Source organism: Solanum tuberosum, unplaced genomic scaffold (assembly GCF_000226075.1).
Source record: "Solanum tuberosum cultivar DM 1-3 516 R44 unplaced genomic scaffold, SolTub_3.0 scf00443, whole genome shotgun sequence".
Taxonomy (NCBI): domain Eukaryota; kingdom Viridiplantae; phylum Streptophyta; class Magnoliopsida; order Solanales; family Solanaceae; genus Solanum; species Solanum tuberosum.
Genome location: NW_006239434.1, coordinates 27,911 through 51,486, shown reverse-complemented (window position 1 = coordinate 51,486; position 23,576 = coordinate 27,911). Strand labels below are relative to the sequence as shown.

Here is a 23,576-nt window from a genome sequence, read left to right as displayed (position 1 = left end):
TGTGTGCTCATGTGTGTTTGTGGTTACCAGATTGTTAGTGACCTCATGTGATGTAGCATTGTTCAACAAATCATCATCAACATAAGTATTTATTGTACCAGGTACACAAGTTGAATTATTTGAATGAACAAGCAATTTTAAAATGGAATTGAAACTGGAACCATTAGGAGCAATGACAAAAGGGAAAACTTTTTCATGGAAGACAACATCTCTGGATATGTGAACTCTTTTGGTAGCCAAATTTAGGACTTTGTATCCTTTTGTGTTGAAAGGATATCCAATAAAAATGTGAGGCATGGTTCTAGGTTCAAACTTATCCTTGTGAGTCTTTAAAACAGTAGGAAAGCAGAGGCAACCAAAGCTTTTAAGGTGGGAATAAGTGGGCTGTTTGTGATATAATAGCTCATATGGGGTCTTGTTATGGAGTAGTTGGGTAGGTAATCTATTGATGAGATATGTGGCTGTCAAAACACATTCTCCACAGTACCTCATAGGCAGATGTAAAGAGAAGTACCCTTGCTGTTTCAAGGAGATACTTATGTTTCCTTTCTACCACACCATTTTGTTGAGGTGTGTAGGGACAAGATTTTTGGTGTATTATTCCTTTTGTTTGAAAAAAACAGGTAGCTTCTGCTGATGTGAACTCTAGTCCATTGTCAGATCTTATGGCTTTCAACTTAGTTTGGAATTGATTTTCTATGAAGGACGTAAAAGCTTTGATAGTTTGCAGGGCATTACTTTTGCATCTGAGCAATTGTGTCCAGGTAGACCTACTGTAGTCATCCACCATGGTTAGGAAATAATGGTAACCATCATGGGTGGGAGTGTGGTATGGTCCCCATAGATCAATGTGTAGCAAATCAAACACCTTAGTAGTGGTGGTGGTACTTTCAGGGAATGGAAGTCTGGTCTGCCTAGCCATTGGGCAGATGGTACAATTGAAAGGCTGTTTGGGAGAAAAGTTGACAGGTATGGTGGAAATATTTTTCATTTTCACAAAAGGTACATGTCCTAGTCTAGCATGCCATAAGAGTTCATCATCATGAGTATGATTGGAAGTAATAGCAAAAGAAGAGCAATTATCAGTAGGATAAACAAGAGAACTGACAGTAGAACAACCATTTTTATTGATAGAATCAGAATGTTTGACAGAACATTTATTAGGATATGAATCTTTGTCAATATTGACTACATGAGGAACAAGATGGCATTTTACATGGGATGAGGTGATCTCAGCAGAAGGTGGGCAACAGTTGTGACACTTGGGACAGAAGAAGTATAGACCATTCTTGGCTCTACCAAGTTCCAGAGGGCTCTTCAGAGAAGGGCCCTGCAGCAAACAAGAAACACTGTTACGTGACAGCCTGCAGTATGTGAACAATGCAAAGGAACTTTGGGCAGAGTTAGAAGAAAGGTATGACCAAACGAATGGATGCAAGTTGTATCAGCTACAAAAGGAGATAAATGACCTCGTCCAAGGTACTTTAGACATTACTGGCTATTACACAAAAATGAAGAAATTGTGGGAAGAGATGAACACTATTGATATCAATTCCCATTGTACTTGTGTGTGCACTTGTGGTGGTAAGACCAAGCTGCACAAAGCTGAACAGGACAGAAGACTAATACATTTTTTAATGGGGCTAAACGAGATGTATACAGCTATTAGAGGTAATATCCTCATGATGAGCACACTTCCCAGCATGGCACAAGTCTTTGCCATTCTATCCCAAGAGGAAAAACAAAGGGAGATGAAGCCTCATAACCATACAGTGCTGGATTCCACCTCACTGAATGCATATGCCCAGTCTAACAATGGTACAGGATTCAAAAATCCCAGGACTAATTACAGTTCCACTAGAGGAGGTAACACTATGTTTAGAGGAAGTTCTAGCACTAACAGGCCCTCACTATTCTGTGACTACTGCAAAAGATCAGGACACACAAAGGACAGGTGCTACAAACTTCATGGATACCCATCCAACTCAAGGTTTCCAAAGGGAAAAGGTTCAGGTTCTGCAGGAAATGTATGTGCTTCTGAGATGAGCAAGGACCAGAGTGAGGAAGATCCTGCATTAAGGAGGCAAATGTCATTGAATTTGTCTAAGAACCAATATGAACAGTTGCTTAATCTCTTGGGAACTCTACAAGTTGGAAATGGAGGCACTAACTCAGATAATTCTGACAACATGATGAATGGAGCTGTGAACTTGGCAGGTATACTTGCTTGCTACTCTTCTATAAATGAAATAGGTGATCTATCTTGTAGGTGTGTTAAACTAGCTGCTGACTCTTGGATCATAGATTCAGGAGCATCTCATCATATGACTTACAATAAAACCACACTCATAAACATCAGACCACTCCCATACCCTTTCTTAATTTCCCTACCTAACGGTTACAAAGTTAAAGTGACTGAAATTGGTGATGTTAGTCTAAGTTCAATATTGACTCTTAACAAAGTATTGTTTGTACCAAGTTTCAAGTTTAATCTGATCTCAGTTCAGTGTTTGGCGTTTTGTGCTCAAATAATTACCGGTAGACAACACAGCCATACAAAAATCTCAACTCCAACACAACACTGATTTCGTGGTACAAACTTTCTAGGCTTTCAACAATTAGATTCAGGCCCATACATCAATTACATTGTTTTAATCAAATATATATGGAGAACCTTCACATTTATGCCTTTTTTTTCCTCTAGCAAAGATCATCAAGATTTAATTTTTCTTTGTTGGACATGTTGTTCTGGATGTCTGTTACAGAACACATTCTAACTTCAGAAAGTGAATCTATGGACAATCTTATAGTCACATAAAATAGACAAGTCATTAACTCTAGAAAATTGTGAAAAATCCATTTTCAATGGGATGATCACACAACTTTAGACCTCTAGTCAAAAATTTATATTGTTGTTACGGATATAATCATTTTCCTAATATAGAGGGTGCAAGTATTTGATTTTAAAATACAAATCACTCTTCTATTTATACAAACAAAGTAGACAGAGTTACATTTATCTAAATACAAACCATACAAAGTATGTACATTATTTTGAGACAAACCAAACTTAAGAAAACTACAAGGTTTACATCTTAGATTCTTCTTTTTTCTTATGGTAGGCGTTAATTGATTGAGCATTAACGTACACATGGCTTATCAGTGATCGGAGCGGATAACCGGTGCAGCGACCTTAAAATTATTAACAGCAAAATTAAAGCGGAACCTAAACTCATGACTAGGGCTATATATTGCTTTAGAGTTTTTATTAGCAGTAGTCATGTTGAAAGCAAAATCAACCGGATGAAACACAAGTTTAAACGCTTTATCTTTAGCTTTAACTACTGTCCCTGCTGCTTCCTTTTGCAAAATCACCAATGTCAGCAAATCTGTTAGCCCGCCTAATTTCTCAAGGAACTCGTCGCAGAAATGCTTTGAGTTCTTTGAGACCATATTGTATTTGTTACCAGGCCACGCATCGCGAAGATCTGATTGATTTTGTGGGCAGAGCACTCTGTTCTGCCCACTAAAATCTTTTTGCAATGCGTGTAATTGGGGTTTTTGGCAGCGGGACAGCTGAAAACCCCGCTGCCTTTCTCACATGACCCGTAGGCCCATTCGACGTTGTCGTAAACTTGGAGACGGCAGTGTGGAAGATGCCGCCGAAATAGATACCGTCTTTAAGGATACACCGAAATTGACTGCGTGCCCATCACTTTTGGTTATGGCGTAAACATGGAGGATCACTTCTGCCATGATTTGAAAGACTTTTTTTTTTTATAAAAAAAATATGTTGGTGAATGCAATAGAATGAATGAGGATTGAGGTGTCTGGGCTATTTATAAAGGGCTGCTAATCCATTTGCTTGATTTGCCATGATCAGTTGATGGGATTTTCTTGCTCTGTTTGGGGACAAATTCTTTGAGTTGTGGAATTTGGGGCCTCAAGAATTGGGTTCCCACTTCTCATACATGAGATTTATTGATGGAATCAAATGTACACTACACGATTATTGAGGTAAAATCAAGATATTTATGATGTCAAATTGGGATTAATTAAGACAATTTAAGTATTGGATCAAATTATTTTTAGGTGTCAAGGAATAATTATAGCATGTTTAGTTAAATAAGGTGATATGTTATAAAACTTTATAGTGCTAAATCATACTAAATGGATGGTATTCTATGTTTCCTTTTTATTGGGTTAGCATCAAAGAGGAAAGATAAGAAAATTGGAAACTATATATGTTAGTAGGATTATTTTTTTTTGTGCGTGAATTAGGTATCGGAAACTAATTCATGGCCAAATGCCGTATCTTGAAAAGTTGAACTTGAGCAACTGTACGAACTTGGTAGGAGTTCATAAATCACTTGGAGATCTTACAAGGTGTTGGTACTTGAATTTGTATCACTGCTCAAAGCTAAAGAGTATTTCGAAAAACATCCATCTCGAGTCTTTGGAAAAGCTTCTTCTGTGGGACTGCACAAAACTCGAAAGTTTCCCTCAAATCATAGGATTAATGCCAAAGCTTTCAGAACTTCACTTGGAAGGGACTGCAATCAAAGAGCTACCCGTGAAAGAGATTGTAGAAAATTTTGGGAAAATTTCTTAATATCTATTCATACCTCATACGATCTTTATATACAAGCATAATCACTGAATAAAATAAAATAAAGCAACAACAATATACACCTGTCACCTTCTAATTTGTACAACACCTATCCATATGTAACAAACTATTATTCCTCACATGCCTAACATGTGAGTGCAATATTCTAGACTGATCAATCCAACGGTTCACATTTGATCTGTTTCATTCTTGATGAGAGGTTGAGATTATTCCACGTCACCTTCAGACAATTATTGAAGGGTAGTTGTCTGGAGTCTTCTTTCCTCTTCTTTCTCTTTCCTTTCTTCTTTCTTCTTCAAAGTCTTCAATCGTTTCTTTGGGAGAAGAAGAGTATGATGATGGAGAGTTATGAGTGTTAATAACCCGAGTCCATCATAAATCTCGGTGGGCTTGTGTCCATAAATCTCTCTGGCTGTTCAAAACTTGAGACATTGCCAGAAACCCTTGGACAAGTGGAAACTTTAGAAGAACTACATGTAGATGGAACTGCAATTATCAAGATGGAAAACTTGAAAATCCTTTCTTTCAGTGGATGCAAGAAAAGGAAAAAGGATAAGGCGTTCTGGAAAAACAGTTTTAGCTTTCGCTTGAATCTAAAGTTAACTTCACTGCCAAATGTCAGGCGCATCACAAGACTGGAAGAAACAAGAAGACAGACCATCATTATATGGTTTGTGTGTCTTGAAGAAACTAGATCTTAGTGACTCTGATTTTTGGTTGCTGCTGATATTTGGCAGTTGTCCTCATTGGAAGAGTTAAATTTGAGATTTTAATGAATTTCCTTCAAGAATATCTGGGTTACAGCAATTCAAGGTCCTGAAATTGGACGAATGCACGGGCCTTAAGCCTTGCCTGATCTTCCCTGGAGTATTGTAGTGATAGAGGCAAATGAGTGCCTTTCCTTGCAGAGTCTTGGAAATCTGTCACCGCAACATGCATTCTTGAGAAAGGTCTCGTTTTTCAATTGTACCAAAAAAACCAGCATTGGTGCTGCGGATTTGCTTCTGCAGGTTGATGAGACTACACAGTCGAATTAGTTATATTTAATATTAAGAAAGATAGTTATATTGTAGTTAGTTAGGCATCAGTTTGGTTGTTAGAATTCTGTTATGCAGTTAGGATTAGAATCTTCCAGAACTCCCAGATCATTGATTGTATATAAAGGATCACATTGTAATGCTTAGTTCCTTAATTCATTTTTCAATAAAAATTTTACAGCTTCATGCAATTCTCCTTTCCAGTTTCAGTTCTCTCCATGTGAGCTTAAGCTTGCATTAATGGAGTTTCTCATTTACTTCACAGCCTGAGTTGCTGTTTTTCTCATGGTGATGAGTTCAGGATCCAAGATGTGACCATGTCGTCACATCTTTCCCACTGTAGAAAACTTGGATCAGTAGGATCAGGTCGGACCAGTGCTCCATTGATAAATCCTGTTTTGCCTTTCACTGATAAGGCTCTAAGGACAGCTCTTCTCCATGACCTATAACCACTACCATCAAACACAGCAGGTAACAAAGAGGATCCAGCACTCTCCGACGGGTGTAGATAGAAAGGGCTAGAAAAATCCATTCGAACTGATGTAGAATCAGCTGGAGGATGTGAAGAACTTGAAGTGGGATCAGCTTGTATGTCGACCATGGTGGAGTTTCAAGGATCGTAAACAGCAGACAAACAACAACAAATTACAGATCCAATCTTTCCCAATCAAACAAGAGGAAAACTCTAATCGATCAAAAAATCGGATGAAAATCGAAAATGGCAGAAACAGTGAATGAATTCAGAATGCAAAAGAAAATGAACAGCTAAAGAAAAGATGATCTCACGAAGTGGATTTGATGCGGATTGCGAGCAACCAAGCTCTGATACCATGAGAAAAACAGCAACTCAGGCTGTGAAGTAAATGAGAAACTCCATTAATGCAAGCTTAAGCTCACATGGAGAGAACTGAAACTGGAAAGGAGAATTGCATGAAGCTGTAAAATTTTATGAAAATGAATTAAGGAACTAAGCATTACAATGTGATCCTTTATATACAATCAATGATCTGGGAGTTCTGGAAGATTCTAATCCTAACTGCATAACAGAATTCTAACAACCAAACTGATGCCTAACTAACTACAATATAACTATCTTTCTTAATATTAAATATAACTAATTCGACTGTGTAGTCTCATCAACCTGCAGAAGCAAATCCGCAGCACCAATGCTGGTTTTTTTGGTACAATTGAAAAACGAGACCTTTCTCAAGAATGCATGTTGCGGTGACAGATTTCCAAGACTCTGCAAGGAAAGGCACTCATTTGCCTCTATCACTACAATACTCCAGGGAAGATCAGGCAAGGCTTAAGGCCCGTGCATTCGTCCAATTTCAGGACCTTGAATTGCTGTAACCCAGATATTCTTGAAGGAAATTCATTAAAATCTCAAATTTAACTCTTCCAATGAGGACAACTGCCAAATATCAGCAGCAACCAAAAATCAGAGTCACTAAGATCTAGTTTCTTCAAGACACACAAACCATATAATGATGGTCTGTCTTCTTGTTTCTTCCAGTCTTGTGATGCGCCTGACATTTGGCAGTGAAGTTAACTTTAGATTCAAGCGAAAGCTAAAACTGTTTTTCCAGAATGCCTTATCCTTTTTCCTTTTCTTGCATCCACTGAAAGAAAGGATTTTCAAGTTTTCCATCTTGATAATTGCAGTTCCATCTACATGTAGTTCTTCTAAAGTTTCCACTTGTCCAAGGGTTTCTGGCAATGTCTCAAGTTTTGAACAGCCAGAGAGATTTATGGACACAAGCCCACCGAGATTTATGATGGACTCGGGTTATTAACACTCATAACTCTCCATCATCATACTCTTCTTCTCCCAAAGAAACGATTGAAGACTTTGAAGAAGAAAGAAGAAAGGAAAGAGAAAGAAGAGGAAAGAAGACTCCAGACAACTACCCTTCAATAATTGTCTGAAGGTGACGTGGAATAATCTCAACCTCTCATCAAGAATGAAACAGATCAAATGTGAACCGTTGGATTGATCAGTCTAGAATATTGCACTCACATGTTAGGCATGTGAGGAATAATAGTTTGTTACATATGGATAGGTGTTGTACAAATTAGAAGGTGACAGGTGTATATTGTTGTTGCTTTATTTTATTTTATTCAGTGATTATGCTTGTATATAAAGATCGTATTTGGTATGAATAGATATTCAGAAATTTTCCCAAAATTTTCTACGATCTCTTTCATGGTATCAGGGCAGTAGCTCGATCCAAATCAATATATTCCTTTGTGAATCATCAATTTCCTAAGAAATGGGAACCCCAGCAGCTGAGACTGTTCTTCCTTCTGCTGAGACTGTTCTTCCTTCTGAAAGTTCTTCCACTCTGAATGAACAACCTAGTCATGTGATGAGGATTGATATACATCACCCATACTTTCTTCACAATTCAGATTCACCTGGGATGAATTTAATCACTTCAAACTTTGATGGAAAATGATTTCCAGGTTGGAGGATTTTGATGGAAAAGGATTTCCAGGTTGGAGGAGATCCATACTCATTGCCCTATCTGCCAAGAAGAAACTTGGATTCATCAATGGTACTTGTGCTGCACCAGATCCACAAAATCCACAGTATGCACAGTGGAGTTGCTGCAATGACATGGTAATATCATGGTTGTTAAATTCATTGACAAAAGAAATTGCAGACAGTGTAATTTACTCTAAAACAGCAAAAGAGTTGTGGGATAGCTTGGAGCACAGATTTGGTAAGACAAATGGTGCTAAATTTTATCATTTGCAAAAGGAACTGTCAGGAACTATTCAAGGAAATTCTGATATAGCAGGATACTTTACCAAGCTAAAACGTTTATGGGATGAACTGGATGCACTCAATATCATGATGTGTTGCTCTTGCGTACGTGTTTGTGAGGGTAAGTCTAAGCTGGTTAAGTCATTGGAGGATCAACGATTGATACAATTTTTAATGGGGCTTAATGATGTTTATGGCCAAGCTAGGGGAAACATTTTGATGATGAACCCTTTGCCTAATGTTGACTATGGTTATTCACTCCTTTTACAGGATGAAAACCAAAGGGAAACATATGAGCACAACTCATTCTCTAATGATGCTATAGGTTTTATGGCTAATTCTCAGGGGAGAAATGTTCAAAGATCTGGTAACTTTGTCTCAAAAGGAAACTTCTCTCAGGATAACTTTGCACCACAGAGAAACTCCATTCCTAATCAAAGGGGTGATAGAGGGAACTACAAGAACAAGGGGAGAAGGAATAAGTATGATCCAAATGTGTCTTGCACACATTGTGGAAAAACTGGGCATGTTTATGATAACTGTTACAGGAGGATTGGATATCCTAATGATTTTGAATTCACTAAGTCCAAAGACTTCGATTCATCTAAGCCTAAAGGGTTTCAAGGAAGGGCAAATGGGGCCTTCCCAAGTGAGGAAAACAGTGAGATCCAAGGCATGACACAGCAACAGGGAACACCTAGTAACATTTTTGATCAACTCAACAAGGAGCAGTATGCAGCCTTGGTAAAACAGGTTGCAAGAGACCTGAAAATAGAGCAGAATAACACAGCAATTGGGTTCAATGCTTCTGCCACTTCTGGTACAGTTCAAAAATACTCTGCCTCATGTTTAACAGTGTTTAACTCCAGCACCTGGATCATTGATTCAGGTGCTTCAGAGCACATGTGCTTTGACTCTCAATTTTTCACTTCTTTAACTTCTCTTCCTGTGCCTTTACATATCACATTGCCTAACTCTTTCAGGATAATTGTGACCCATACAGGAAGTGTTCCTATACTGCCCAACCTGACTCTTCATAATGTGTTGTTTGTCCCAGTTTTCAGATACAATTTACTGTCTGTCAATAAGTTATGCACTCAATACACATGTGACCTTCTTTTCACTCCTAGTTGTTGCATTTTACAGGGCCATTTAATAAAGAACAATCAAGTTTTTGGTGATGTCAGGGATGGTCTATACCTGTTGGAGCATGTCAGTCCTAAGTCTAGGATTTTATCTAAAAATGTAGTTTCTTTTCCAAAAGGAAGCAATTCCATTCCTCAGTACAATTCTGTTTTTTTTCAAAGTTCAGTCAATGTAGTTCCTAATGTTGATCTCTGGCATGTAAGACTAGGGCATGTGCCCTGCTCAGTAATGAAAAAGTTTGATTTTATCAAGTTTGCTCATAACTCAGATTTTGTTTGTGATGTTTGTCCTAAAGCAAAACAAACTAGACTCCCTTTTCCTCTCAGTCACATTCATTCTAAAAAGATTTTTGATATGATACACGTTGATACTTGGGGACCTTACAAGTCTTCTACCTATGATGGATTTAGGTACTTTTTGACTGTTGTTGATGATTACAGTAGGGGGACTTGGACTTTTCTAATGGCCTCTAAGAGAAATGCTTTTCCTATCCTCAAGGATTTTCTGGTCATGGTTGAAAGATAGTTTCAGACTCAAGTCAAATGCATTAGATCTGACAATGCCATGGAATTAGGAAAAGGTCATCAGGAGGCTCAATTTCTTAAATCTCAGGGTATAATGCACCAAACTTCTTGTGTGGCTACACCTCAACAAAATGGGGTTGTTGAGAGAAAACATAGACACTTGCTTGAACTTGCTAGGAGTCTTATGTTTCACTCTAAATTGCCTATATGCTATTGGGGAGAGTCAATTCTCACAGCCACTCACTTGATTAATAAACTACCTTCCAGAGTGCTTAAAGGCAAGAGTCCCTATGAAATGATTTTTTCTAAGCCTCCCTCATATGAAAACCTTAAAAGTTTTGGATGTTTGTGTTATGTGTCCACCCTCAGTTACCAGAGATCTAAATTTGACCAAAGGGCTGTACCTTGTGTCTTTTTAGGCTATCCTACTTCTCAAAAGGGGTTCAAAGTTTTAGATTTGGCTACTAAAAAGGTTTTCTCTTCCAGAGATGTCCAATTTCATGAAAAACATTTCCCTTTCAATTCTCTTGCTTCTCCTACACCACCAATTTTTTCCTCCTTCCCTTCTGACCCACCTGACCAAATTCATCATTCTCCTCTAATCCCTTATGAGGAGTCTCACATTTCTTCTTCTTCCCCTGATTTATCTCTGTCTCCTGATCCTGTCTCTATTCCTTATTCTCCTCCAGATTCCCCTAAACCTTCTCCTCTTCCTAGGAGGTTTGGAAGAGTCACTACTGTCCCTAGCTATCTGCATGACTACATTTGCAATAGTATAGTTCTGACTGACCTTACTGAGGCTTGTTTTATTCACCCTTCTAAGCATACAGCCTTCTCTTTCAACTCCCTCTCCTTGTCCAACCAACACCACATCTTCTCTCTATCACAAGTCACTGAACCCCATAACTTTACCCAAGCTTCCCAACATCCAGGTTGGACTGCTGCTATGCAAGAAGAACTAGATGCTTTAGCTTTCAACAATACATGGGAAATGGTGGACCTTCCTCCAGGGAAGAAAGCTTTGCCCTGTAAATGCGTCTACAAGGTCAAACACAAGTCTGATAGTTCAATTGAGAGGCTGAAGGCTAGACTAGTTGTGAGGGGGGATGTCCAACAGCAGGGGATTGACTATAATGAAACATTTTCCCCCGTAGTCAAGATGACCACTATTAGATGTTTACTTACAATTGCTGTCAAGAAAGATTGGTCAGTTCACCAATTGGATGTGAGCAATGCATTTTTGCATGGTGATCTACAGGAAATTGTCTACATGCAACCTCCTCGAGGTTTTCACCCTCCTAAATCTACCCAAGTTTGCTTATTGCAGAAGTCTCTATATGGGCTTAAACAAGCTTCGAGGCAGTGGTATTCTAAATTGGCAGGTGCATTGATTTTCCAGGGTTATTCAAGTTCTCTTAATGACTATTCCCTGTTTTTCAAGACTACTGGTGGCCTTACATCCATTATTGCTGTTTATGTGGATGACATTCTCATCACTGGGGATGACAAAGATGAACTTTTACGTATTACTACATTTCTACATACAGAGTTTAAAGTCAAAGAACTGGGTGACATACATTATTTTTTAGGCCTTGAGATCCTCAGAGAACAACAAGGGTTTATTATCAATCAAAAAAAGTTCACTTTGGAGCTTCTCAATGAGTTTCCTCATACAGGTCCTGATGTCTTTACTCCACTTGACCCCTACTCTAAGCTTACTGCAGATGATGGACCTTTGCTATCTAATCCTACCATTTACAGGCACTTAGTTGGAAAACTCAACTATTTGACATATACTCAACCTGACTTGTCATTTGCTGTGTTGAAGTTGAGTCAGTTTATGCAACGACCTACTCAATCACATTATTCAGCGGCACTTAGAGTTTTGAGATACCTGCGTATTGATCCTAGCCAAGGCATCCTTCTTTCCTCTACTCTGTCCCTACAACTCCTTGCCTTCTGCGATGCCGATTGGGCTTCCTGCAAAGAATCACGTCTATCTGTTAGTGGTTACTTCATCACACTTGGTGGTGCTCCTGTGTCTTGGAAGTCTAAAAAGCAGACCTCAGTTTCTTTATCATCTGCCGAAGCGGAATACAGATCTATGAGGCGTGTCACCGCTGAAATAACTTGGCTCACTCGATTACTCACTGATCTTTCTGCTCCTCCTCCTTTACCGGTGTCTGTACACTCTGATAGTAAAGCCGCTATTCACATCGCCAAGAACCCTGTTTTTCACGAACGTACTAAGCATGTGGAGTTGGACTGTCATTTTGTTCGCCAACAGTTCGTCTCAGGTCTAATCACCTTATCGTTCATCCCATCTGCTCATCAGCTGGCAGATCTATTCACTAAACCTCTGCCTGGCCCTTCTCATCAATATTTATTACACAAATTGGGGGTTTCTTCTCTTCCCTCCAATTTGAGGGGGGATATTAACACTCATAACTCTCCATCATCATACTCTTCTTCTCCCAAAGAAACGATTAAAGACTTTGAAGAAGAAAGAAGAAAGGAAAGAGAAAGAAGAGGAAAGAAGACTCCAGACAACTACTCTTCAATAATTGTCTGAAGGTGACGTGGAATAATCTCAACCTCTCATCAAGAATGAAACAGATCAAATGTGAACCGTTGGATTGATCAGTCTAGAATATTGCACTCACATGTTAGGCATGTGAGGAATAATAGTTTGTTACATATGGATAGGTGTTGTACAAATTAGAAGGTGACAGGTGTATATTGTTGTTGCTTTATTTTATTTTATTCAGTGATTATGCTTGTATATAAAGATCGTATGAGGTATGAATAGATATTAAGAAATTTTCCCAAAATTTTCTACAATCTCTTTCACGGGTAGCTCTTTGATTGCAGTCCCTTCCAAGTGAAGTTCTGAAAGCTTTGGCATTAATCCTATGATTTGAGGGAAACTTTCGAATATTGTGCAGTCCCACAGAAGAAGCTTTTCCAAAGACTCGAGATGGATGTTTTTCGAAATACTCTTTAGCTTTGAGCAGTGATACAAATTCAAGTACCAACACCTTGTAAGATCTCCAAGTGATTTATGAACTCCTACCAAGTTCGTACAGTTGCTCAAGTTCAACTTTTCAAGATACGGCATTTGGCCATGAATTAGTTTCCGATACCTAATTCACGCACAAAAAAAAATAATCCTACTAACATATATAGTTTCCAATTTTCTTATCTTTCCTCTTTGATGCTAACCCAATAAAAAGGAAACATAGAATACCATCCATTTAGTATGATTTAGCACTATAAAGTTTTATAACATATCACCTTATTTAACTAAACATGCTATAATTATTCCTTGACACCTAAAAATAATTTGATCCAATACTTAAATTGTCTTAATTAATCCCAATTTGACATCATAAATATCTTGATTTTACCTCAATAATCGTGTAGTGTACATTTGATTCCATCAATAAATCTCATGTATGAGAAGTGGGAACCCAATTCTTGAGGCCCCAAATTCCACAACTCAAAGAATTTGTCCCCAAACAGAGCAAGAAAATCCCATCAACTGATCATGGCAAATCAAGCAAATGGATTAGCAGCCCTTTATAAATAGCCCAGACACCTCAATCCTCATTCATTCTATTGCATTCACCAACATATTTTTTTTATAAAAAAAAAAAGTCTTTCAAATCATGGCAGAAGTGATCCTCCATGTTTACGCCATAACCAAAAGTGATGGGCACGCAGTCAATTTCGGTGTATCCTTAAAGACGGTATCTATTTCGGCGGCATCTTCCACACTGCCGTCTCCAAGTTTACGACAACGTCGAATGGGCCTACGGGTCATGTGAGAAAGGCAGCGGGGTTTTCAGCTGTCCCGCTGCCAAAAACCCCAATTACACGCATTGCAAAAAGATTTTAGTGGGCAGAACAGAGTGCTCTGCCCACAAAATCAATCAGATCTTCGCGATGCGTGGCCTGGTAACAAATACAATATGGTCTCAAAGAACTCAAAGCATTTCTGCGACGAGTTCCTTGAGAAATTAGGCGGGCTAACAGATTTGCTGACATTGGTGATTTTGCAAAAGGAAGCAGCAGGGACAGTAGTTAAAGCTAAAGATAAAGCGTTTAAACTTGTGTTTCATCCGGTTGATTTTGCTTTCAACATGACTACTGCTAATAAAAACTCTAAAGCAATATATAGCCCTAGTCATGAGTTTAGGTTCCGCTTTAATTTTGCTGTTAATAATTTTAAGGTCGCTGCACCGGTTATCCGCTCCGATCACTGATAAGCCATGTGTACGTTAATGCTCAATCAATTAACGCCTACCATAAGAAAAAAGAAGAATCTAAGATGTAAACCTTGTAGTTTTCTTAAGTTTGGTTTGTCTCAAAATAATGTACATACTTTGTATGGTTTGTATTTAGATAAATGTAACTCTGTCTACTTTGTTTGTATAAATAGAAGAGTGATTTGTATTTTAAAATCAAATACTTGCACCCTCTATATTAGGAAAATGATTATATCCGTAACAACAATATAAATTTTTGACTAGAGGTCTAAAGTTGTGTGATCATCCCATTGAAAATGGATTTTTCACAATTTTCTAGAGTTAATGACTTGTCTATTTTATGTGACTATAAGATTGTCCATAGATTCACTTTCTGAAGTTAGAATGTGTTCTGTAACAGACATCCAGAACAACATGTCCAACAAAGAAAAATTAAATCTTGATGATCTTTGCTAGAGGAAAAAAAAGGCATAAATGTGAAGGTTCTCCATATATATTTGATTAAAACAATGTAATTGATGTATGGGCCTGAATCTAATTGTTGAAAGCCTAGAAAGTTTGTACCACGAAATCAGTGTTGTGTTGGAGTTGAGATTTTTGTATGGCTGTGTTGTCTACCGGTAATTATTTGAGCACAAAATTTGGATTTGTCCACATTTATAATCCATAATGCCAAGGACACAATTGAGATTCAGAGTTACTCCATCCATTTTAATTTGTGCGATATAGTAAACTCGGCAAAGGTTTAAAAAAAAAGTTTCTTGTTTATGCAAGAATTCCAAAAATTATGAACGGTTTGCGTACTCTAACTCGCTTTGATTGAGTGAATAACATAACACAATGAAGTAACAAATACCTAATCGATTTGAATTAATAAGATGAGCAAATTGAATATAATGAGTTAAAAACCACATATACACTTAAAATATATATATATATATACAGAACAGAACATACATTATTCTTAACAAAAGAAGAACAACCATTACATTTACACATTACACCGTTCGTTTCACAGTGCACCAGAAGCCAAACAATGCAACAAAATCAAAGCCAACGATTATTTCTAATTTCCATTGGTAGTAAGCAGTAGAGTACTACTCAATCCAATGCATGGAAGTAAAGCACAAACAAGCAAACCAAGAAACGTGCCATCGACGAGCAGAAACATCAAGCAACTGTTCAATTGAAGATATAAGCAAACATTAGTACTATGTAGTAGCTAGAGAACACTACTCTAGCAATCAAAGGAAAGAGTCTTCTGAATCTTATAGGCAAGTGATTTCCTCAAATTCGCAAGCTGAGTGTTATCTTGCTCAATGGAGTCAACGTCCCAATTCAAAACGTTAACCCCAGCCATTAGTGCCACGATATCCTCTTTCACCTCTTCTTTCCTTTTTGAATCTCCTCCCTCGTCATACACCGTCAATTCTTTGCTCCCAGCTGCCAATGATGTTGTCAAGTCTTTTTTGTACACTAGATGAATCCCACACCTCCTCACTTTGGTCCATGGCTCTTGTCTTAGGCTAATTGAAAGGCAACAACAAACCTTACTCCAATCTTCAGTTGTGAATTCGGGGAAGAGGAGACGAAAAAGATGGAAAGAGATATAAGCTATCCACAAGTGATCATATTTGTACTCCTCCCCCATCTTTGAAGCAGCAGATGCTGGAGCACTTTCAAATGTGTATTCTCGGTGGTTTGGACTTATCAACTTGAAAGTAACACCTAGTTTTGATTTTGGAACAAGGCACTCGAAAACAAATGAGAATGCAACCCCTGCAATGTTGTCTTGCCAATCTGTAGGTAGCTGGACTGAGATTGATCGACCCATTTTTTGATAACCAAACCACTCGGGGATTTTTCCTCCAGCAATCAGTATACTAAATTGACTATAAAAGGTGGAGTGACCCTGTTGTACAATTAACAAATTCGATCTCTTGATACTTTATTTTGGAAACATAATAATTTTATAAATTCATGAAATGGAGAAATTACCTGGAGAAGCAAATGCAGCAACAAATCCGCAGCGCCAATGCTGGTTTTTTGGCTTTGTTGGTACAATTTGAAACAATTGAAAAACGAGACCTTTTTCAAGAATGCATGTTGCGGTGAAAGATTTCCAAGACTCTGCAAGGAAGGGCACTCATTTGCCTCTATCATTACAATACTCCAGGGAAGATCAGGCAAGGCTACAAGGCTTTTGCATTCATCCACTTTCAGGACCTTGAATTGCTGTAACCCATATATTCTTGATGGAAATACATCAAAATTATTTCGGCTCAAATTTAACTCTTCCAATGAGGACAGCTGCCAAACATCACCAGCGATTTCATCTACCAAATCAGAGTCACTAAGATCTAGTTTCTTTAAGGCACACAAACCAGATAATGATGGTCCTGATATTTCTGGCTTCTTATTTCTTCTAGTATTTAATCGTCTTGTGATGCGCCTGACATTTGGCAGTGAAGTTAACTTTAGATTCAAGCGAAAGCTAAAACTGTTTTTCCAGAACGCCTTATCTTTTTTCCTTTTCTTGCATCCACTGAAAGAAAGGATTTTCAAGTTTTCCATCTCCGAGACGGTTGATGGTAGCTTGCTAATTGCAGTTCCATCTACAAGTAGTTCTTCTAAAGTTTCCACTTGTCCAAGGGTTTCTGGCAATGTCTCAAGTTTTGAACAGCCAGATAGATTTAGAGTCCTGAGACATCTCAAACCACAAATGCTATAAGTTATACATTCCAAATCCTTGCAATTCCTGAGGTTTATGGACACAATCCCACCGAGATTTATGATGGACTCGGGTAGCTCTTTGATTGCAGTCCCTTCCAAGTGAAGTTCTGAAAGCTTTGGCATTAATCCTATGATTTGAGGGAAACTTTCGAGTTTTGTGCAGTCCCACAGAAGAAGCTTTTCCAAAGACTCGAGATGGATGTTATTCGAAATACTCTTTAGCTTTGAGCAGTGAGACAAATTCAAGTACCGAAGCCTTGTAAGATCTCCAAGTGATCTGTGAACTCCTACCAAGTTCGTACAGTTGCTCAGGTTCAACTTTTCAAGATATGGCATTTGGCTAAAGTTGGGAGTGCTAATTAACCCTTTGGAGTAGCTGAGGTTTAAATACTTCAGCTTGTCAAGATACTGTTTAAATCATGAAACATATAATAAGTGACTTATTTTGCCTAATTGCAAGAGAAAAATGAACACTCAATGTAAGGTAGATATCTGTTTGTAAATTATTTTACAATAGTGGTCACTCGGACAAAGAAGAAATATGTACGAACAATATTTATGAGGGCAATGGTACCTTATCTTCTGGCCAAAGTTGTGAAATTTGGCCATGAATTAGTTTAAGTCCAACTAGCTTTTCTCCCGCAAAGTCTTGTGGAAGTGAGGTTGAAGGGAAATTGTGCCAACTGAGCCATTGTAACTCATTTGGAAGATAACTCGGACCTTTACGGAAGTAAGCATTCTGGATTTTCAGAAGACGTAGATTTTCCATACCCTTTAATGCTTGTGATCCTAAGTTCATCTTCTGCTTTTCAGAGTACGCCAATATTATTCCCTCAATTGCTCCGGTACCCTACACATTCAATAAGAGAAGTTACTAGTAATTTTTATTTTTACGTCAACGACTCTCTAGTTGTTGTTCAATATATCAACCATGTAGTGTAAACTTACTGATTTCTTTGACATAACATCGCATATATCGTCAGGAACCCACAACCTGCTGAATTTCTCTCTAGGATGTCCATGGCGAACCATGTACCAAGCGGTTTCTTGAACTAAATCATGCATCTGGAACCTGTCATCATCAGATATGGATAAAAGTGATCTTTGAATAAGTACTGGTACTCCAATTTCAGGTTTGAAACCGAAAGCAAGGAGTTTTCTGGTGACAGGTTCTCTTCGCTTCGCCTTGAAGAAACAAGCAATGTCAAGCAATATTTGCTTGTCTAGATCACTCAATGCATCAATGCTCAATTTAAGTTTCCCTATCACATCATCATGGGGAATTTCTTTCAGCCTCTTCAACTCGCTCTTCCATTCTGCTTTTGTTCTTTTATGTAGAAATGAACCCAATACTTTGAGAGCCAGTGGAAGGCCCCAAGCACATTGCGCGACTTGCAGCGCCAGTTCAGAAAAATCACCTTCCGGCTCACGTCCTTTGAATGCAAACTTGTTGAAGAGCATCAAAGCTTCATTAATCCCTAAAGGACTAACTTCATACACATGATCCACCCCATGAGACAATAACAATTGCCTGTTTCTAGTGGTGATGATGATTCTGCTCCCAGCTCCGAACCATTCATGCTTTCCAGCCAAATAGTCTATCTGCTCATCATTATCCACATCGTCAAGAACGACCATCACTCTTTTATAGCTCAACCTGTTCATCAGCAAAGTGGTGCTGGTGTAAAGATTGTCTTTACTCTCTTTCAATGTATCAGAAATCATTTTTTCTGACAAAGGCTGAAGTCCGGATTTTGTTGAAACTTCTCTAACATTATCAAGAAAGCAACTACCTTCGAACTCTTCCTGAAGTTGATCAAAAACAGCTCGCGCAATAGTTGATTTGCCAATGCCTCCCATACCCCATATCCCAATTATGCGAACATCAGCTTCAGAATGCAAATTCATCATAGATATAACATTTTGTACATGGGGATCTATGCCCACTAAATGATCTGCAACTTTAGGTCGTACACGCCCCAATCTTTTTAAAATTGTCAAAGCAATCTGTCTAATGCACCTTGATTCATGCCTAAAAGAAAGATAAAGAAATAGTACTATCAGATTTGCAAATCCAAAATGTTATAACTGGTGCATGCTGCATTTCGATTTCCCTTAAATTCAAATATTTTCCAAATGTCTGAGTTTGATACTAATGTTTTCTTTTATAATCAACTCCATAAATTTGAGTTATTTTTGAATCGAACACTAATTGAAGATATACCTATTGGACGCACACTACTGGCATTGCAGAGTACAATTTTTTTTCTTCATCCTCTCTCTGCCATCACCACCATAGCCACTACACCGTCCCCCTCCACCACCACCACCACATTTGGCTTTTTGATTATAGAAACTCGGGAAAGATTAACATTTTCCGATTGGAAGGATGTACAAATACACATCAAAGGACCACCAACAGTTTCAACCGTCCTAAGTAGCGGTGAATGGAAGAGGACCAGGTGTATTGAAAGTCATTTACACATAACAAACAAAACAAAAATCCAATTTTGGCCTAATCACGAAAAGGGTCCCAAAAAAAAACTACAATATTTTATTCATTATTTCTCAAGAACTAGAAGATTAGTTTTATTCATCCTCTATATTCCACCGCCACCAAAAACAAACATCTTCACCCCCAATTCCACTACCACCTCCAAAAGTCATATTGAAGTGTGAATGTGATGATTCCAGAGGCGAAAAGGCCTGGTTTTGGAAGACGGAAAGCTTGATTGTGTGTATTGCAGTTGCTGGAGGTTAATAGAAGAAGTAGAAGAAGGGGGTTGTTTTTTTTTTTTTGGAATTTTCTCCATGGCACAAATCGAGGGATTTTATTTTTTTTGTTAGATAGATTTCAATTAGATTAATTTTTAATATTAAATTAAATTAATATTTGAAAATATCAAACAAAATTTCTATAATTTAAATTATAAAAAATAAAAAGTATTTACATAAACTAAGACACAAATAACATACTTTTTATACCAAAAAATTGATTTTGTGGGTCACTTGTGTATTTCTAAAAAGAAATTTTCATTTTTAGACATAAGATATTTGAAAAGTATATATTATTTTCTTTTATTTAATTTATAAGTAGTTGAGAGATGAGAATACTCCAATAATAGTTGTTCACTATTAACTTAGCACACTTCTAAAGAAATTATAAATAGAAGAATAATGTTACTATTTCACCCTTTGAATATATTAATAGGGAAATGACTATTAATGATAACGGTAAATTAGAAACTAACTATAAAATTATCAATTAATTTCATAAAGTAGACAACTATTGTATGACAGAAAGAGTAGGTAAGACAAGGTATTGAGAGTGTAAATGAGATTAACAGTCTCTACCATACAAATATAGAGATAAAGTTTGTATACGTCTTATCCTTCTCAGATTTCATATATTGAGTATGATTCTAAAAGTTCTCTATCTCACTAGTAGAACTATATTGGTAATGATTCTGAAAGTTTTCTGCATAGACGAGTATCCATTAATTGAATTGTGAGCAATTTTCAATACTAGTTATTTCTATATATACTCTTTTTTTTCTAACTTATATTTCTTAATAAATCAGAGCATAAGATAGAATATGTGAGATGAGTTACCCATCTTCCATGTGTTGGACGTCAAATCCAGAGATGTTAGCAGCATCCTTTAAAGCATCCCTCCATCTTTGGATCTTATTCCTCTCATCTGATCCCTTCAAATTCTCTTCATGTTTAGCGAAAGCGTCTCCATAACTCTCCTTCTGTTTTCTCACAACAGAAGGATCCACACTATAAAACACTGGAATCAGCGTTTGTCCCCTCTGTTGGTTGCATTCAACGATCTTCGTCAGCTCCTCCAAACACCACGATGAATCTGCATAGTTTTTTGAAAAAATAACAACTGCAAACCTCGATTTTTCTATAGCGTTAAGGAGTTCAGGGGAAATTGATTTTCCTCTACTCAACTCTTTATCATCACGAAATGTGTGTATTCCTTTTTCGCGTAAACTAGTATAGAGGTGATCAACAAAGCTCTTTCGAGTATCCTCACCTCTAAAACTCAAGAAAACGTCATACGACCAATGTGGATCATGAGATGTAATTTCGTGACGAATACTGTGAGAATTGTCCATTGTAAATGGAGGAATGAAGAATTTTTAGAATGCCTGCATCTGCAAGACATGAATTGAAGAAAAGTATGATGATTTGCTTATAGGCTAGCTGATCATATTATCTACCTATAGGCTATATATATAGATAGATGAAATTTAATAAGTGCAACTTCCCTCAGAAGATTGATGCATGTTTTCTTTTAGAGTTCAAGTTATGTATAGTGACATTTCTTTATGCCATCGGTGCAATTTAACTTGTTATAGAATACTATTACTTACCATAAGACCTACAGGTTGGGCCGGGGCTATGTGCCCTTTCTTTCTGTGTGGGACGATATCGGGGAGAGAGGGGAATGTGTCGATGCGGCGAGCAAGACAATCAGAGGCCTCTAGGTGGGTTCGGACGAATCCACTAGCTTTTCTGTAGACTCTGTATTTGTATTAAAAAATTAAATAAATATATATGTATATCAACTTGTGAACCACCTAACAAAATTGATTGAAACCTCTGTCGTAAAAAAAATGGTGAAAATGCTTTTCGTTGTGGGTTTGAACCCTTCTATCAACAAAAAATTCTCTTTTCCTTTTTAAAAGAAGCATGTTTTACAATATTTTTCTCTTCTATCCCAAAATTTAAAACCCCCAAACTTCTAACTATGGTTTCGCCTCTGACATAGATATGAGTCTCATGCTAAGGTATAAGTATACTTGCAAAGCAATATTTTTCTCTTTTGTCCCAAAATTTAGAACTCCAAACTCCTAACTCTGGTTTCGTCTCTAAATACAACTACATTTTGATTTTGCCTCCATGAGATTTTAAGTCATGTATAGTGACATTTCTTTAAGCTATCAACTTAATTTAACTTGTTATAGAATATTACTTATAACCATAATCGATACATTCATTTGATTAAGTCATTACGTAACCAACCTAAATTCAGAAGTTAGACATATTACTGTTGGTATTCAGAAGAGTTAATATCTCAGATGTTGAGTGAAACATCAATAGTTGGGTGACTTTTAAGTTATAAAATAAAATTGAGTGACTTTCTAAGTGAACTACTCAAAAATGAATGATTTTATAAGTTATCTATTCAAAATTAAGTGAGAATCTGAGATATTAACTCGAAAATCTAAAAGTCATAATGCGAAAGTTAATAATAGCAACCCTATCAATTACTTGTGCAGATAAACTTGATACATTTTCAGTATTGATACTGAAGTCTTATTTTTGTTCTATTCCTTTAATACTGTGCTCCATACACTTGGGAAACTTTTTTCTCTTTCTCTCTTTTTGTGAGTGATAATGTTGTGTATTATACATGTTTGTTTTCTATTTTCTCTGTTCATCTTTGTTTATCTAGTATATTAAAAATAGTTATTTAATTTGAAGTTATTTATTTAATTTAAAAGATCAAGAGATAATTTATTATTTTATATCTATTTTTTCATTGTTATTAAATATTATTCATTCGTCAATATATAAATGACTTATAATTAATAAGAATGATATAATAAAATTACCATTTTATTTATTGTTTCTTCAAGAGTGCATGAAATCAAAAAGAACATTTAAATTTGATAATAAAAAAAAACAACATTTAAAAAGAACACAGGAATTGCTTTCCCTTCCAAAAGGTGATGTTGAGTTCTTTACTTGACTAATTTCCAAAGAATAAAATATAACAATCAATAGGAGACAACGCGAAATATAAATTAAAGGAAAAAGGGTCTGAAAAATACTTTAATTTTGGCCGAAATTGTTGTTACGATACCAAACTTTATGGAGGACATTTTACCCTCTTGAACTATTTAATAGTGTATTTTAAAGGTATATATGTGTCCACGTGGACACATTACTATTTATAATTATGCAATATTTATGCCATATGGGCACATATATACCTTTAAAATACAATATTAAATAGTGCAGGGATAAAAGGTTATTTCCAAAGTTCGGTATCATAACAGCAATTTCGGCCAAAGTTCAGATATATTTCAGACTTTTTTCCCTAAATTAAAAGATAAAATTACTATGGAGACTTGATTTGTCACAACAATAAATAAAGGATTTTTTGGCAATTATCTAGCGGCAATAATATAATTATTATTATATTATATTTATCGATAATAATATAATATTGATATTTATAACCAACACTCTATATAGATTTCATTAAAAGCTAGCGATTCTAAATATAATGATATTAACTCAATAAAAAAAAAAATATTGTTACTCAATCTTTCAAATTTATTCAGTTATTTTATCCTTTGTAACTTTTTCTTTTCTTTTCTTGTGGTGGGGTGGGATTAAAACTTGGAATCTACTCTATTAATATGATTCTAGCGTTAATATGGTACA

The 23,576-nt window shown here is 36.8% G+C and overlaps 1 protein-coding gene across 2 annotated transcripts; it reads right to left on the bottom strand.

Moving 5' to 3' along the window:
* Positions 1 to 15,414: 15,414 nt before the first annotated feature.
* LOC102603934 (TMV resistance protein N-like) lies at positions 15,415 to 21,328 on the bottom strand. Of its 2 annotated transcripts, none has more exons than XM_006364781.2 (5): positions 20,721 to 21,328; positions 18,057 to 19,140; positions 17,683 to 17,958; positions 16,374 to 17,516; positions 15,415 to 16,287 (listed from the first exon to the last, which is right to left on the bottom strand). In XM_006364781.2, the coding sequence occupies exons 1-5, from the start codon at positions 21,233 to 21,235 to the stop codon at positions 15,613 to 15,615; spliced, it is 3,693 nt and encodes a 1,230-aa protein (XP_006364843.1). In that variant the 5' UTR covers positions 21,236 to 21,328; the 3' UTR covers positions 15,415 to 15,612. The 2 variants fall into 2 exon arrangements, with proteins under 2 accessions (XP_006364843.1, XP_015159628.1); XM_015304142.1 differs by lacking the exon at positions 20,721 to 21,328 and adding an exon at positions 19,333 to 19,412.
* Positions 21,329 to 23,576: the final 2,248 nt, after the last annotated feature.

Bases quoted from the DNA above. Each gene is read 5' to 3' on its own strand.
- LOC102603934 (XM_006364781.2), bottom strand. From the start codon at position 21,235: ATGGACAATTCTCACAGTATTCGTCACGAAATTACATCTCATGATCCA. The intron at 19,141-20,720 runs GTAACTCATCTC...TCTTTCTTTTAG, and splicing joins GTCCAACACATGGAAGATGG to GCATGAATCAAGGTGCATTA. The intron at 17,517-17,682 runs GTACCATTGCCC...TGATTTAAACAG, and splicing joins AACTTTGGCCAGAAGATAAG to TATCTTGACAAGCTGAAGTA.